This window comes from Bidens hawaiensis, unplaced genomic scaffold (genome assembly GCF_021521415.1).
Source record: "Bidens hawaiensis isolate Kalapana, Puna unplaced genomic scaffold, B.hawaiensis_p1.1 tig00015451_1, whole genome shotgun sequence".
NCBI classification, from domain to species: domain Eukaryota; kingdom Viridiplantae; phylum Streptophyta; class Magnoliopsida; order Asterales; family Asteraceae; genus Bidens; species Bidens hawaiensis.
The window spans coordinates 321,980-338,511 of record NW_027492381.1 but is presented as its reverse complement, the minus strand read 5'-3'; the positions used below and the strand labels follow the sequence as shown (position 1 = coordinate 338,511).

General features: G+C 33.9%; 2 protein-coding genes across 2 annotated transcripts; both read right to left on the bottom strand.

Moving 5' to 3' along the window:
- Window positions 1–1,555: 1,555 nt before the first annotated feature.
- Window positions 1,556–7,823, bottom strand: LOC143549233 (choline transporter protein 1-like). The gene is made up of 10 exons (XM_077040180.1): window positions 7,559–7,823; window positions 5,884–6,242; window positions 5,645–5,790; window positions 4,457–4,640; window positions 4,269–4,342; window positions 4,062–4,175; window positions 3,307–3,663; window positions 2,962–3,222; window positions 2,190–2,417; window positions 1,556–1,888 (listed from the first exon to the last, which is right to left on the bottom strand). The coding sequence occupies exons 1-10, from the start codon at window positions 7,738–7,740 to the stop codon at window positions 1,703–1,705; spliced, it is 2,091 nt and encodes a 696-aa protein (XP_076896295.1). The 5' UTR covers window positions 7,741–7,823; the 3' UTR covers window positions 1,556–1,702.
- A 5,838-nt stretch (window positions 7,824–13,661) lies between these two features.
- LOC143549214 (thioredoxin M5, chloroplastic-like) lies at window positions 13,662–15,776 on the bottom strand. Its single transcript, XM_077040170.1, has 2 exons — window positions 15,627–15,776; window positions 13,662–14,072 (listed from the first exon to the last, which is right to left on the bottom strand). Exon 2 carries the CDS (start codon window positions 13,972–13,974, stop codon window positions 13,759–13,761), a length of 216 nt encoding a protein of 71 aa, XP_076896285.1. The 5' UTR covers window positions 13,975–14,072; window positions 15,627–15,776; the 3' UTR covers window positions 13,662–13,758.
- Window positions 15,777–16,532: the final 756 nt, after the last annotated feature.

Here is a 16,532-nt window from a genome sequence, read left to right as displayed (position 1 = left end):
CGGAAAACGATTAATCTCGATCTACATTACCGGAATATAGAAGATGGTAGAGTTAGTAAGCCGAGAGAGTAAAATGATTATGGTGGAAAATTATAAGGTTTAAATATAGTGTGAGATGACACGTGGCAGAATATTAGAGAATATGAGAATGAAAAGTTGCTGACTGGATTACACATGTGGACAGCCTAAAAGAAGGTCATGTGTACAAATTATATTGCTTTAATAGTATTTAAAGATTATTATTAATTTTTTTCGAGGAGTAAGACCATTTTTAAAAATTCACGTGTTGGCACGGACACAGCCCTGAAGATGGCCTAATAAACATTGGGTTAGACTCGTCATATCACACTCATATATTTGAAGTGGCACATTTTCAAATGGTTTGTGTGACGGCATATAATGTACTTGGTGCTTAAAAAATCCTGGTGACGATTTCTAAATGGTTGATCCAATCAGTGTTAATTTGGGAAAAAACCAAAAGGCAATGCCTGTTTTGATACTTTTAACCAGTCAAATGTTTATTTTGATAGATTCCCGACACTATCTTATAGTTTTATTGTGTATGGATTGGTTTGGGCTCACGAGCATATCTAAGCTTAGTGTATAAAGCTCAGACTCGTTTACTAAACGAACTTATTTTAGCTTAAGAGTCAAGATTGTTTAAGGTCGGCTTGATTTGAGCGCAAACCAATGTCAAATAGCTCATAAATAGTTTCAACATGTTTGCTCCTCTACATAACACGAAATTTTGTATTTAAGTAATAGGTTTAGTTAAAAAAAAACCGATTTCTGGGTCTCTGAGAAGTGGGTAATGTTTCTAGGTGTTCCATCATCTGAGACATACCAAGTAAGCGAGGTGTGTATGTACATCTATGGTAATTGGATTTGCCATCTCAGATGGCTGGATCCACATCTGAGATGCCCGGATTGAACTCCATATTTTCAGTTATTACAAAGTCACGAGTGTACTCCTTTGAAAATGCAAAGATGATTTGAAATGCCGTGCAGTGTAGCTTGATGCTATATGACATCTTTTGAACATATGTAGAGTAAGTCACGAGAGTTTACCCATTACAATTTACAATGATAATTTTGATTCTAAAACTAAAAAGAACACAAAAGACTTACTCCATATAAAGTACACGTCCTTGCTTACTTGAAATGACACTAGGAGATGAGCTAAGTTTTGTCATCTCAGACGACAAAACACCTAGAAACCCCTACATAACACGACTCTACAACTCTAGACATGCAGAAATTACATCCTCAAAAATCACACTCAAGTTGATGTTCTATTACAAGTCACTTTTTTATAACTTTTTTTTCATACCATTTTGTGTTAAATTTTTTAGTTGATTAATTTATTCTTCCAATTATAACTTCATCTGATGACCTATTTTCTTATCTTTTATTTGTATTAATTAATATATGATGATGTCCAATTAGTCATAAACAAAGGGCCTTTTCATCCATTCAACATTATACAACAAAAAATCCCCTTTGGTCATCTAGTAAGCTCAAAAACACTTGACACATGCTTGCATTATACCTCCAAAACTAGCACGTATGGCTATATGTATATCATATCATAATATATATAGTTATCATCACTTGTTCTCTACACATACATAACCTACCACTTAACAATACTACCACCACCACAAAAAATAACAACAAAAAATCCCACTACATATCATAACCTTTACTGAGCAATTCTTTGCACCTCATTTTGTTCATCAAATGTTTCAATCAAAAGCGGAGGTGCATAATGCGCAGTCCCTTGATGTTCATCGGCGTCTTGACAATATGAAAGTATAATAGTATCGATCGACATTTCCACCACTGCGAAGAAAAGGGTTGCCACCACATATCCTAAACCCCAACACACCTGCATCATAATCCCATTAACCGAAAGTAGTATCAAAGATTCAATCTTTTTGATCAAATATTTAATTTTTTTTATCAAAGATTTAATCTTTTTGATAAAAGATTTAGTCTTTTTGGTCAAAGATTCAATCTTTTTGATTAAAGATTAATCTTTTCGATAAAAGATTAAATCTTTTTTTATCAAAGATTTAATCTTTTCGATCAAAGATACAATATTTTTTATCAAATATATAATCTTTTCGATCAAAGGTACAATCTTTTTGATCAAAGGTACAATTTTTACTTGGACCCGTGTTACATACCAGCACGGGGAATAACGGGGATGTGATCTTGTTGTGAGATGATTTGTATTTGTGAGTGTCCAACATGAGAAATGCAAAAAGTGCACTTGCAAGGCTCACACATAGCTTTCCTAGAAACAGTATAACGTCCCCGATTACATTCACTCGGCCTATACGGAGAATGTTACTGATTATCAAATCTGTTGCCATTTCTGAAGCTTTAAAGAACCCTTTTCCTGTTATAGCAATCTGCCAAAAACAAGTAACAAAAACACGTGTTAAACTAAGAGCAATTTCAAACCATCTACTTCTTGGTGGGTTATCTGAAACGGGTCAATTCAAAAAGTTTAGCGAAAAGGGGAATGAGTCAAAAGTTTGATTGTCAATGCTGCATGTGTAAACCATTATATTTAAAGATTTATAGTATTACTGCAATAATAATGTTTTTGTGATCAATATAAAGCATTATTTTTTTGTAAGAAAAACTGGGGAAAAGTGTTTGCAGTTCAAAAGAACCTGGCCCGACCCATTTCAACCATCTCCTTGTTAATGGGTGGGTTATCTGAAACGGGCCGATTCAAGAAAATTTAGCTAAAAGGACAAGGGATCAAAAAGATTAAAAGTCGCACAAAGTATTAAAAAAAACTGATAAAAAGTGTTTGCATGTCAACACGACCTGACCCGGCCCATTTCAGCCCATACAAAAAATGACTCGTTTTGACATGTCATCCAACCCATCGACCCGCCCATATTGCCACCTCATCAAAACGATATAGGTAGAATCTTTACTTACCATAATGTATGCATTCCGATTAACACATTTCACAGTCAATTCAATAAACTTCAAGCAAACCCGAGAAGTATAAAACATCATTCTTTTAAACCAGTTGTCAGGCATGATGTCAGCAACTTTAAGTCTCCGTCGTACGGCCTCGAGTATAAATCGAGTCGACTCAACAAAAGACACAATCAAAGACCCAATTGCCACCGAGCCAAGACTATAACGCGTGAGCAGCTTCATTGACGAAAAAACCGGAAGAAACGGAATCGTTGTCTATACCAAATAAAGACATTCATTAGAAACAAAAAGATGCAAGAAACGAAAAAGTAAGTATTTTTATTCCACTAAAAGACTAACCAAAGTTTCCCCACGAGCCCAATAATATGAAGCTACTGAACCCGCGATCACGGTTGAAGAACATGCTATGATAAACTGAGTGGCCCAATAACATCCAAACAAGTGGAATAGAATTGAAGCTGCAATGTGAGGGGTGTAATGGATGCTATAACCGCAGCAATCGTCACAGCTGACCCGTTTGGCTTCAAGATCATAAGCACAACAATTTGTGGTGCAGTCATTGCGGATTATTTGACCCGAACTGAAAAGATTAAGGGCAGCCGATAACCAAATCATGTAAAAGACCGCAAGGATTAAGTACGGTACAACCGGGAATATTATTAGAGCGCGAACTTCCCCAATCACCTTTGCAGCGACCTGCAAATAAAGTTTGTTAATTTATGAACTTCTGGGGTTTTAAAAAAATTAAGTACGCGGATGGTCGATTTGGGTTGGTCATATTGCAATTTAGTCCCCAAGTTCCAAAAGAACAACTTTAGAATGATTGTATGCGCGAACGTAACACATTAATTCCTAAAAATAAATGGATGTTAACTTCGTTAGCTGCATGTAAAATGACCAAAATACCCTTAAGGGTAATTCACACATTTTACATGCAGCATGCGAGACAAGTTAACCCCCATCCATTTTAGGGACCAACAGTGTTATGTTCGTGCAAGGTTTAAAATACAAGTTTTGGAACTTGGGACTAAAGTTGCAATATGACCAAACCACAGGGACCATTAGTGTAATTAACACGATTATATTATACTTGCCTTGAGTACAGATGTTGCCATAAGAATTCGTCTCACTATAGCTATAGATGATAAAACAGCAACAATCATAACACACGTCATTAGAAACGCAGCTGCACGAATATGATGTTGCTCCTGAATAAACCAAATAAATAAATAAATAAATAAATTAGTAAATTTATAACAGCCTACGAATAAAAATATTGGCTTTAAGAAATACGAATTTACCCTTGCAGAAACATGATAGTATGGATCATGTTCACCAATGATGGGCGAGATAGCATCATTTCCAATCCATCCGGCTAAAAGATCAAAATAAAGAAAAAAAAAAGTCAATATTATATTAAAGGATTTAAAAAATTACAGGCTCAAATTACAAGATTAATAAAATAATAAGTTAATCCACATTATATTACCTTTCATGTAGTAGAACATTGTGACTGATATTATAAGGCCGTTAAAGAAGAACACGGTAACCCATGGCATTGCGGGTACAAAATGTCGAATCATTAAAAGCCATAACAATGATAAAAGTAGAGGCAGGAGTCCCCCACACACTATCAAAACGGGCCATGATTTTCCAACATCCGCTACGTATCTCTGCAATTATTACACAAAAAAAGAATCTAAAATCTTGAATATGCTAAAGGTATGTACACAAGTTTTAATTTTTAAAAAAAGGATAAGTTATAAATGGATCAACTTGTATTGTGTTCTATCTCAAATGGGATAAATAAAATTTTTTAGCTAAAAGGGAAAGGAGTCTAACCACTAACGGGTCAACCATTTCAAATTCTATTTAAAAGTAGACAAAACTATTTTGCACCGTTACTGACATGTCCACACGGCCCATTTTGCCACCTTAAAGTACGGTTGTAAATGAGCAACCCGCTCGTGAGCTACTCAAGATCAACTTGCTTAAAGATCGAATCGAACCGAGCTTAAACAGACTCAAGCCTAAAAATAAGCTTATTTAATAAACGAGCCCAAGCCTGAATTCACTTATCAAGCTCGAGAGCCTAAACATAAAGTTTATTTAATATAAGTTCTTTTAATAATTACTACTTTATATAAAATTATGACCAAAATAACTAAATAAGATATACTAGTTATATTTAAATACATATCAAAATATGCATATATATAATTATAAATGCATATAAATAAAGTAACAGATAATAAATGAGCCAAGCTCGAGCTTGAAAAAATACTCACGATAAACGAGCCCAAGCCTGAGCTTCACTTATCAAGCTCGAGAGCCTAAACAAGCCTATTATTTATATAAAGTTTATTGAATATAAGTTCTTTAATAATTACTATTTTATGTAAAATTATGATAAAAATAACTAAATAATATATATTAGTTATATTTAAATTTATAATCAAAATATATATAAATAAAGTAACAGATAATAAACGAGCCAAGCTCAAGCTTGAAAAATATAGAGCTCGAAATGAACTAGGCTTGAGCTCTCTGTAAGAGTGTAAGTTACACAAGTCGAGCCCATGATCGGCTCGTTTCCACTCCTACCTTAAACTTTAACAGTGTGGCAGACGATAAAATGCTAATTTAGGGAATGAAAAACACAATCAGGCTACCATACCTTCAATACCGCCGATCGTGCATTGATGGATTTATGAATAGCTTTATCTATGACCATATTATCTTCAATGGTAACACCGTTCATTTGTTTCCAATGTGTTAACGACACGTTCGACGGTCGATCAATAAACTGGCAAGTCCAATAAACTGCATTGCCATAACAATAAAAACATTAAAAAATCACCGGCAAAATAACAAAACCATTATTCACAAACTTAACTTATAACATTATTAGCATACCATTTACACTTGGAAAAATAACGGGATAACAAGGACCTTGAAGCTCAAGAGAAGTGTTTCTTAGTTCAGGAGTGAGGTCAGCAAAATAATCATAATTCATATCGATCCAATCGTCTAATGTGATACGGATATCGCCTTCTGGATAATCACAAACCCAGTTTAAGGAATCTTCAGACGGAACCGGGCAGTCTAACAAACATATTGTACGTGTGAGAGATAGTTGTAGTCCACTGTTTTTTAATCCGCTTTGGTAAACTTGATTAGGATTAACATAATATGTGAGTTCAAGTTCACGGAGGTTGAAATCTTTGTGTTTGCCTCCGCATACATTGCCTTTGTAATCTAATCCATAGTTTAGCCTGACAAAACAAATATTATTATGCACCACAAATTAAAGAACTTGAGAAAAACTAAAATGTTATGTGTATTATAGATTAATAACTCAAATAAGTAGACGTGCAAACATAGGAAACCTATTGTAATTGATATATAAATCTTTTTCCATCTTGATCTAAGATTATTAAAAACCAATATTAGTAATTATCTAGCAAACAAGATGAAAAAAATATGATATTTGAAAAGTTGATGTGGTGCCGCCTGCCGGTGCTGATTCAAGAGTTAGCAGACTTATACTTGCAAAAGGTTCCAACATATTAAGGGCAAAACTTTGGACATAAAAATTTTAGAGGGCCGGATCATGTGACAAACACCGTAGGCGGTTTACTCCAACTGTCAGACTCGAATTCCATCATATCGAGCCCTATTTTCAAACTCAACGGTTTTTTTCACAAATTTTAGTAGTTTTAATTTATTTACTTAGGCGGTCAGTTTTAATTTTTCAAAATTTAGCTCAAACTAAAACGGAGTGAAAATACTCAGCATTGAAAGATAATACAATATTTTCCCTTTAACTCGGTATATTCAAAGAAAATAAAACCCTAATCACTAATAATGCAATTCAAAAAGTAGATTGTGACATTTTGTACTTAAGCCAAATTCTCCCCAAATAATAACCTATCAAGAATCATGCAATTCCCCTGAGTACCTTCTTGACTAACTTGTCAAGACTGATAATAAGCTGTCAAAATTTACAAATTAATAACAGATATACATATCAATCTTGAAAAAGAACTTAAATAACTAGCATCATCTATAAAAATCAAATCTTGACCATAATAAAAGCTTATTAAACCAAGAAAAATACACAACAACAAGAAATCTTGAAAACCCTCAAGAAAAATTAAATCTTTATTAAAAAAAATTTACACCATTTATTCAAAAACAAAAAAAAAACTTGAAACTTAATGTTTCTTTACCTCAACGGGCTTCTTTGGTTAAATCTTGAAACCCCTCAAGAAAAATTACATCTTTATTAAAAAAAATTTACACCATTTATTCAAAAACTAAAAAAAGCTTGAAACTTTATGTTTCTTTACCTAAAATGGGTATCTTTTGTTAAATCTTGAAAACCCTCAAGAAAATTAAATCTTTATTAAAGAAAATTGACACCATTTATTCAAAAACTAAAAAAGCTTAAAATTTTATGTTTCTTTACCTCAATGGTTTTCTTTGGTTAAATCTTGAAAACCCTTAAGAAAAATTAAATCTTTATTAAAGAAAATTAACACCATTTATTTAAAAAAATAATAATAAAAAGCTTGAAACTTTTCTTTACCTCAATGGGTTTCCTTGGTTGAAGCCAAAGCTTGAGTTAACAATCATAGCAATCCAAAAGGCTATGAAAAAGACAAGAAAGACAATATCTCTGCATTTTCTGTTGGTTTTGATGATCCCATTTGCACCATTGACTTCACCATTGCCATCACTAGATGGGTATTTGCCCATTACACCTCTCATTTGTGTCTAGATTCTAGAGAGAGAAAGAAGGGTTTGGTGATTGATGAGAGAGAAAGAGTAGAATGAAAAGGAAGATACAGTAAAAAGCAAGTGAGGGGAGTGTGAAGGGGGCTCACAAAGAAGAAGATATGGGAATATTATTATTTGTTTAATTGTTTAAGTATTTCATGTTCATCTTTTTCTTGCTTTTTTGTTTTATCTTGTGCTAGAAAATTAAAAAAAAATCCAAAAAATAAAAGAAAATTTAAAAAATCTTTTTACCTATTTTGTTCTAAAGTTTAAGAAAAATTAAAACTTTAAGCCAGAACTTGTATAAGGTTGTCATTTGATCCTGAGTTTATCCGGATTTTCGTCTCACCGTGTGTTACGCTTCTGCTCTTGTATCGGTACAAAGACTGTTAAATGGCAGCCGGCGATATGGTTTCTGAGGGAACGCCTAAGCCAAACTTGGAACACAGAGTAGGCACAGTTAAAACACTGGGGCTCTCCAAATTTAAAGAATGTTGTAGGCTAATACAATAAAGTTGTTATTAAAAAAAACTTTTTTAAGAGTTATATTCTATTTCTTACTTTTTATAATCATGAACTAGAGATCAGATTATAATTAACTTTCTTTTACTAATCTGGATTTGAAAAAGGGACTGCTAGTCTGCTACAACCCCTTTAATACGCTTTTGCATCTTTATATGACATTTGATATAAAAATTAACTTTTTATATTTTACATATTTGTGATGATTCAACTAAGGTTGTGGTATAAAAAATCCAGATGTACAACCTTAATGGTTTCTTCATTAGGGAAGTAGGTAGCGGTAACATTACAAGATTTTGGCTTGATAAGTGGTTATGTAGATTCCCACTCAGAGTAGTCTTTCTCGATTTGTATAAGTTGGAGGTTAAGAATCTGAAAGGGTTGTTCGAAATGGACTTGGTTTGTTGGATGTAAAGTGGGTTTGGTCAAAACGGAATCTCTCTCATGAAAACTTGACTGATGTAGAAGACTTAAATGATATGATACTATGTTATTCTTTTCATTTAGGTAAAGACGATGGTTGGAGATGGTTCGGGGACTCTTCGGGTACGTTTTCGGTCCAAAATTTGAGAAGAAAGATAGCGGATCATTTGTATGGAGATGGCTCCCCCATTTGCACTTGGGAGTCTTGGATTCCAATTAAAATCAACTGTTTCGTTTGGAGACTGATGCAAAACAGAATTCCAGTAGCGGTTAATTTAATTGCGAGAGGGTTGAGGTCAGTCCATCCCGACTGCGCGTCGTGCTACTTAGCAGCTGAAAAGGTTGCGCACGTTTTTCTGGAGTGCCCGAGAGCTAAAGAGGTTTGGAGGGAAATCTCTATATGGTGTTGCTGGGATTTAACGGGCTTAGATTCTCTCGAGTATCTTTTGGAGATGGCGAATGAGCCCGATGAAAAAGTGGGTAGGCGCATCTTGGGTTCAATTATTTCCTCTTCGTTATGGTTTATTTGGAAACAAAGGAACGGGAGGAGATTTAACAAAGGGACTCTCTCTACGCAATTCATTGTGGATGAAATCAAGACAAACGTTTTTGGGTGGGTAAAGTACAGATCTACATACAAGGAGATTTCATGGAACGATTGGGTCAAGTCTCCTTTATCTTGCGTATTGGTTTAATGGTTTGGGGTTTATTAGTTTGTTTCTGTAGACTCCTCCAGCTACCTGCTGGAGGTATTGTACTCTCTTTTTAGTGTTATGAATTGTTGCTGTTCAAAAAAAAAAACATATTAATGTATGTATCTTTCTTTGTTTTTAATTTTATACATATTAATATATCATATATTAAACTAGTTTTTATCCCCCGTATTACGGGGGTTGTGTTTCTTTTTCGTGTCTAATATTCGTATGTTTTGCATTTTAATTTTATTTATTATAAAAAAATTAATAATATACTTAGTGTTTGATTATGAAATAGTTTCACAAATAAATGACATGTTATAACCCGTTTAAAAACTATGGGGTTGATGAGACCCATGACCCGCTTATTTTTTTTACTATAAAATTGTTTCTTATTATAAATAATATGTTTTTCTTAAAAAATTGGATATTAATATTTAGTATATCTCAATTTTACAGGATTTGCATATCAAATGCTTGGTGAGATTTATTTTTTAAATAGTGAGATGTTATAGCCCGTTTAAGGTTATCTGGGTATGGTGAGACCCATACCGTGAATTCGAGTGAAATGCATGAGAAGTATTCATATACAAATAAAATAATATGGTGGCTTGAGTAAATGTAAGTAACAACCAAAGGGCTTTTAAATGTTTCGTTTATTTACGGGTGTTGTTTTATATTATTTGTTTCTAATATTTATTTATTTTTTGAATTTTTATTTTTTTAGTGTATGAAAGTTAATAATATACTTATGTTTTGATGATAAATTGTTTCACAAAATAAATAAGATGTTATAACACGGTTTAAAACCTATATGAGTTTGATGAGACCCAAGAACCGTTTATTTTTTTTTACTATAAAATTGTTTTTTTAATTTTAAATAATATATATATATATCTTTTTTAAATAAATCAGATATTAATTTTTAGTATATCCATACTTTTTAGGAATTTTATATCAAATATCTGGTGAGATTAGTTTTCAATTTAATAAGATGTTATAACACGTTTAAGAAATATTTGGGTTTGATTAGACCCATACCCATAAATTCGAGTCAAATGCATGAGAAACCTCCATTTAAAAATCAAAGAAATCTGGTGACTCCAAAAAAAGGAGAGAACGACCACATCGCGACACATATGATTTTTATGTTTTCGTTTTATATATTATAGATACAAAGTTGTGGTATATTGATTTTGAACTAAGTTTCGATTTAACGTTTTATATATAATAAAAGATGTATAAATTGTACCTAAATTATTTACACACTCAATTTTTAGAAAATTTACATTAAAACGTAGATTAAAAAGATACATGCAACCATGTATTTAAATTTTTATAAGACATCATATTATATTAAATTATGTGAAAGAAAAAAAATGGCATTTACATAGAAGCTCACAAAAAGAATTAATTTATCATATCAATTGTCAAATTAAAGGTGCAAAAGGTAAATGTAAAGGGGGGGGGGGGGGGGTAGACTTAACCCAAAATGAATATTAGTTTCAACCTGTCATGGTCATATTATTAAAAAAATAAAAAACTTGTATTTTAAACAAAAAGATGTCTGAAATGAACACATTATTGGCCTCGTGTTTTATTTATTATTATTTTAAAAAAGACATCTTTTATATTTAAGACAAAGATTTAATGGAATTAAATAAATTACTCTTTTTAACGGCATTAATTACTATATAACAGGATCGGATCTAAAAGTTGTCCGGCTTGAGCCGAGTTAAAGTCGGCTCCTACAAAACATTAGCTGTTATCCACTTTGTTTAAATTTTTGCAAAACAGTCCCTGTTGAATTTCACAAGTTTTATATTCTAACTAAATTTATATCAATGAATAAACTTAGATGGTTATAGTTTTACTAGTCATGTCACCAGCTTAAGGTTGGATCGAATTTAAGAACCGGATAACGTTATAATTAACTTTAAAGATATTTTTACGATGCATGAAGTATTGTATTAGATTATTAAAAATAATAGTAATAATGAAAATAGAGCAATTTTATAAAATTCTCAATTGTGGCCTAGTGGTAGTAAGACTTGGGTTCTTTATTGGAGACCCAAATTCAATCTCGTGTCATTTTTTGTGGATTATGACAATGAAGGATTTGAGTTAGGTCTTGCGAGATTATCAGTTCGAATCCTGAGTTTTTGGCCCACCGTGTGTTACGCTAAAGAGTTCTGCTCTTGTGGTGGCATACCGACTGTCAAGTGGTATGGTTTTCGGGGGAACACTCATCCTGAACTCTGAAGTCAGCGTGGTCCCAGTTAACATAAAAGTCGTTTTCTAAAAAAAAGTGAGCAGTTTTATTTATTTTTTTTTTATAAAAGAGAGATTAAAGAAAAGTAGTTATATACTTTTAGTTACATAATAAAAATCAGTCAAGCTGTAGACCAATTGGTTAAGGTTTTAAAAGTTTATTCAAGTGGTCACATGTAAATCCTACAACTCTCACAAAAAATTTAATTTTAGGCATCCACTGGTCAGATGCATTTAATGATTTAATCCACTAGTACATCTTCCAAAATGTTTAATCAAACAACCAAATAAAGTTTTTACAAGAATAATAAAAAATATCTGGTCCGAACTATTGAGCTGAGTTACCAGCTCATGCAGTCATGCTCAAATGGCATGGGCCCGCAAGTGCAAGGGCCGTCTTGATCCTTGGAGCTAAAAGTATTCTCGTAGCCGATGGTTTTATATCTAAGGGTGTGCGTCGTTTACGTAACATAAATCTAACATGAAATTAACGGGTATGGATTTAGTCTAAATGAATATGTCTCTGTTTTGAGTCAGAACCCACAAACACGTTGGACTTACGGGCCGTAATCGTGTCAACCCAGCGGGTAAACGGGTTGAACCTTTTCAAATTTGTTTACCCTTTTCAAATTTGTATAGAATGTTCTTTATTTATGTAATAACTTAAACTATTTGAATAGTTCCATGTTTTAAGTTTAATTGCTTTAAAAAAAAATGAAATTAATGTGAATTTAGAGTATTAAAGTATTAATATGAAAAAGAAAAAAAGACTAGTTTAAACAAGTCTTGTTCATGTTAACCCACAAACGGGCGGAATCTAGGAAGGTTGCTAAGCATGAGGCAACGTGTTTGAAGAATCAGCACGTGTTCATTCCATTTGCCTTTGACACATTTGGCTCCCTAACTCCCGAGGCGGTTCGCTTTTTGGAGCAGGTGCAGAAGGAGGTCCACAGTGACTCGCAGAGCCCGAGGAACCAAAGATTGATATTTAGTAGAATAGGCTTTGCGATTCAAAAGGGGATAGCGGCACAACTTATTGCTCGCTTACACATTATCCAGATGTAGCTCGGTTTGTGTGAATATGAATGGAAACCCGATAAACTTACCCACAAATACACATGTTTTTCAGTTTGTGTTTGTTGCCATTTTCAATTCAAGTCGTGTTACGGCTAGTGTAAAATTTATATATCCGTGTCAAGTTCTATCAAAAACCCATTTGATGGATATAAGTTAGTTACTACTGATGATTCGCTTAAGTGCTAACTTAGTTATTGCTAATGTGTGGTCGTCGGTACTAAAATAGTAGCATCCTAGTCAACGCACATTAAGTTTTGATCATTTAGTTACTGCCAATCCTCACATTTGCTGTGAAGGATCAGTTCCAACTTTTTTAACAGCTAACACCACATTGTCCATACTCCTAAACATACATGACAGTCCGTGTGACTCGGATCTTCAATGTTGTAGAGAGGGACACCATTTTACATACCTTGGTACCAATAGGCCACAGACGCTTTGATGGTTCCTACTAATTACCACCAAGTTAGATTAAAAGCAAGCTATAGAGGCTTTATACTATGGTAATCGATTTTTTGCTCATCGCTGGTGCCACTTGATTGATCAAGGTGATGCTACTTAGATGCCGTTATTCATTAATATCATAAATAATACTACTCTCGAAAGAATGTGCATCCGGCACCTCCAAACTTGTAATAGAGCTGATTCGAATTTCCCTTTGATATTAACTGAATCCAAATTATCTAAAACGATTTGATAAGACATCGTTACTCTCGGTTCTTGTTCTCGATATAAAAAAAAGACTAAAACAGAAATTAGGCAAATATGAAGCCGTATGTTTCGGTTATAACATATTCGGTTTTGGTCAAATTGGTTACCAAAACATGTGAGAGCTCGGGTTAAACCACGTTGTACCACTATTGAGAGCTCGGGTTTGCATATAAAGTAGAATTTCGCAGATTCAAAACAAAAGGACAGAAAATATACAATGAACACAATCATAATTTATGATAAAATAGACCAAACAAATCAAAAGTAAATTAATCCAAATCTAGTATGTACAGACAGTTGATAATACCTCTTACAGAAACTTCTCAATGCTGGTTGACAAAGTAGTTTTCGGAACAGCACCAATAACTGCTTCTTTCTTCTCTCCGTCTTTGAAGATGATGACGGTTGGGATGCTTCTTATACCGTATTGGGTAGCAATTGAAGGACTCTCATCAGTGTTCACCTTGTAACAGGTGAGCTTGCCGTTGAACTCTTTCGCCAGCTCATCAATGATCGGGTGGATCATGCGACATGGACCGCACCATGGAGCCCAGAATTCAACCAGCACAGGAAGCTTAGAATCCAGAACAAGTGATTTCCATGATCCGTCAGTCACAGGAAGCACTGCAATCTCAACAAGTTACTTCAGTCGTATATCAACAATCATTAGATAAATGTACTAGTTCCTTTTAGCATTCAACAAATGATGATACCTTAATCAAAATGTAATAGTGACTTCACAAAATTCATTCGGATATAAACACAACTACTTTAATTGTTCATCAACAATCATCAGATAAATATACAAGTTCCTTGTAACATGCAACAAATGATGATACTGTAATCATATCTAATAGTGACTTCAAAAAAATCATCACGATATGAACACAAGTTCCGTTTAACATGAAAAATGATGATACTGTAATCAAAACTAATAATCACTACACAAAATGCATTAGAATATCACCACAATTTACTTCAATTGTTCATCAGCAATCATTAGAAAAACATACAAATTACTTTTAACACAAAAAAATGATGATACTGTAATCAAACCTAACAGTCACTTCACAGAATTCACTAAATATGAACACAAGTAGAGATACTCCATTGATAAAGAACAGCCAGAACACATGTCAACAGATTATAATTCAGATCCAGAATCACATGTCTCGGCATTTTAAGGAAAAAAATGATAACTACATTTAGGGATTTGAAAACGAATCAAACATTGGGTGGGAAGTTTGATTATGTTTTTTCGTTTGATAAATAAACGAACATGAACAAGAAATATCATTCAATTAACTAGATGAATGAACACGAACACAGGCCATGTTCATTCAATTGTCAGCGTGAACGTTCAATAATGTGTTCGCTTATGTGCGTAAGGTTTTTAATATTTTTTAATGACTTTTCTAATCTTATCGTATATATTTAAGAAAAATTACTAAGTATAAAGACAAAAATTATATACGAGAATATGTAGTTAATTTACATGTAAAATTAACATATGAATATAAACGTTAAAGTAACACCAACACAAACTTTGTAGCTGGACCAAATCGTTGACACCGACCATTCTCAGTTAGCCACACCAAATAAAACATTGATTGTGTTTTGACTGTTTGTGAACCGTTCATGAACAAGTTAGGTATTCATGAACCGTTCAACCGTCCAATAAAAGCTTAACGAACAAACATGAACAAGGCCTTGTTAGGTTCGGTTCATTTACATCCCTAACTACATTGATTGTTTATCAATAAAACATATATCAATTCCATTGAGCACATAAACGTGATTTCCAATCGAGACGAACAAGTTCTTCTCACACAACTACAATCCTGTACACGTATTCGTAATTCAACTAACAAAACATAACAAAATGAAGCTAAAACCGAATAACGATAAACGAAACAAGCATCAGAGATACCTACATCCTACACTAGGTCTAGTCTACACATACAGCATAACCGAATTAGGTGAAAACATAATCGAGATGAACGTGTTCTTCCTATTCAATTACAATAGAGCAAACATAAATAGACATAATAATTGAATAACGATAAACAAAACGAGTATCAGAGATACCTACAGGCTACAGCCTACACTCTACACTAGGTCTAGCGATACAGTATAACGGAATTAGCATAAATTTCATAATAATAACCGAATTCGAACCTTCAACGGCTGCTTCCTGAGCTTCGCATACGATTCGTCCGCCGCGACGGCCGAATTTGGACGTCAATCGGACGGATCCGTACGAACGGAAGGAATTGATGTTTAGTTTCGAGGCTCGTGATTCCGGCAGAAAGTTCCGGCGAAGTGAGAGTTGAGAGATCGGAGAAGAGGCGATGGTTAGGGTTTCGAGAAGGCCGGCCATCGGAACAGAATGAAGAATATTATTATTATTATTATTATGGAAGGAAGGAAGGAAGGAGTGAGTGTGTGAGTGAGTGGTTGGTTTTGTGTTTGGTGTGAAGATGAGATTATTGTGGGATGATTTGATAGATGTGAGGAGGATGTGTCACATGCTTGGCACCTTTCTTACAAGATATTATTCTATGATTATTGTTACGGAACAAATATTTGAAAATCGAGATGGTTGATTTGTGTTAAAACGTTTGGGGATTGTTAGCTTGTCTCGGGCTTCATCGGGAAAGAAGGCGTACATGCCTGGTCGTGCTTGCACGACGAATGCATCGCTGGTTGCGAGCTGTTGTCGCTCGCCTGATGAGTCCAAGGCAGGACGAAACCAGCAGACCCTGATCATGAGCGGACCGATTGGCTGGCCTACGGGCGCCTGACATTATGCTTCTTAATTCCTTTTTTTTTTCAATCTTAAATAATCAATTTTATCTTTAGACGGGTCAACTAGTCCTTCAAATGCACTATTGGCAAAAATTTATTGCGTTGGGATATACACACCTAAGAACTGGGAAAACCATCACCTGATGCCAACGTCCATGAATGTTCGTCGATAACACGACAATATAGTGATGTAAAACTAACTCAGTTCAAGGATTGAACTAGCGATCGTTGCTTAATCGCCTAATCTCTCATCATCATTAGGTGCTACTGAAACTA

Bases quoted from the DNA above. Each gene is read 5' to 3' on its own strand.
- LOC143549233 (XM_077040180.1), bottom strand. From the start codon at position 7,740: ATGAGAGGTGTAATGGGCAAATACCCATCTAGTGATGGCAATGGTGAA. The intron at 4,343-4,456 runs GTAATATAATGT...TTGATCTTTTAG, and splicing joins AATGTTCTACTACATGAAAG to CCGGATGGATTGGAAATGAT. The intron at 1,889-2,189 runs GTATGTAACACG...ATTATGATGCAG, and splicing joins CCCCGTTATTCCCCGTGCTG to GTGTGTTGGGGTTTAGGATA.
- LOC143549214 (XM_077040170.1), bottom strand. From the start codon at position 13,974: ATGATCCACCCGATCATTGATGAGCTGGCGAAAGAGTTCAACGGCAAG.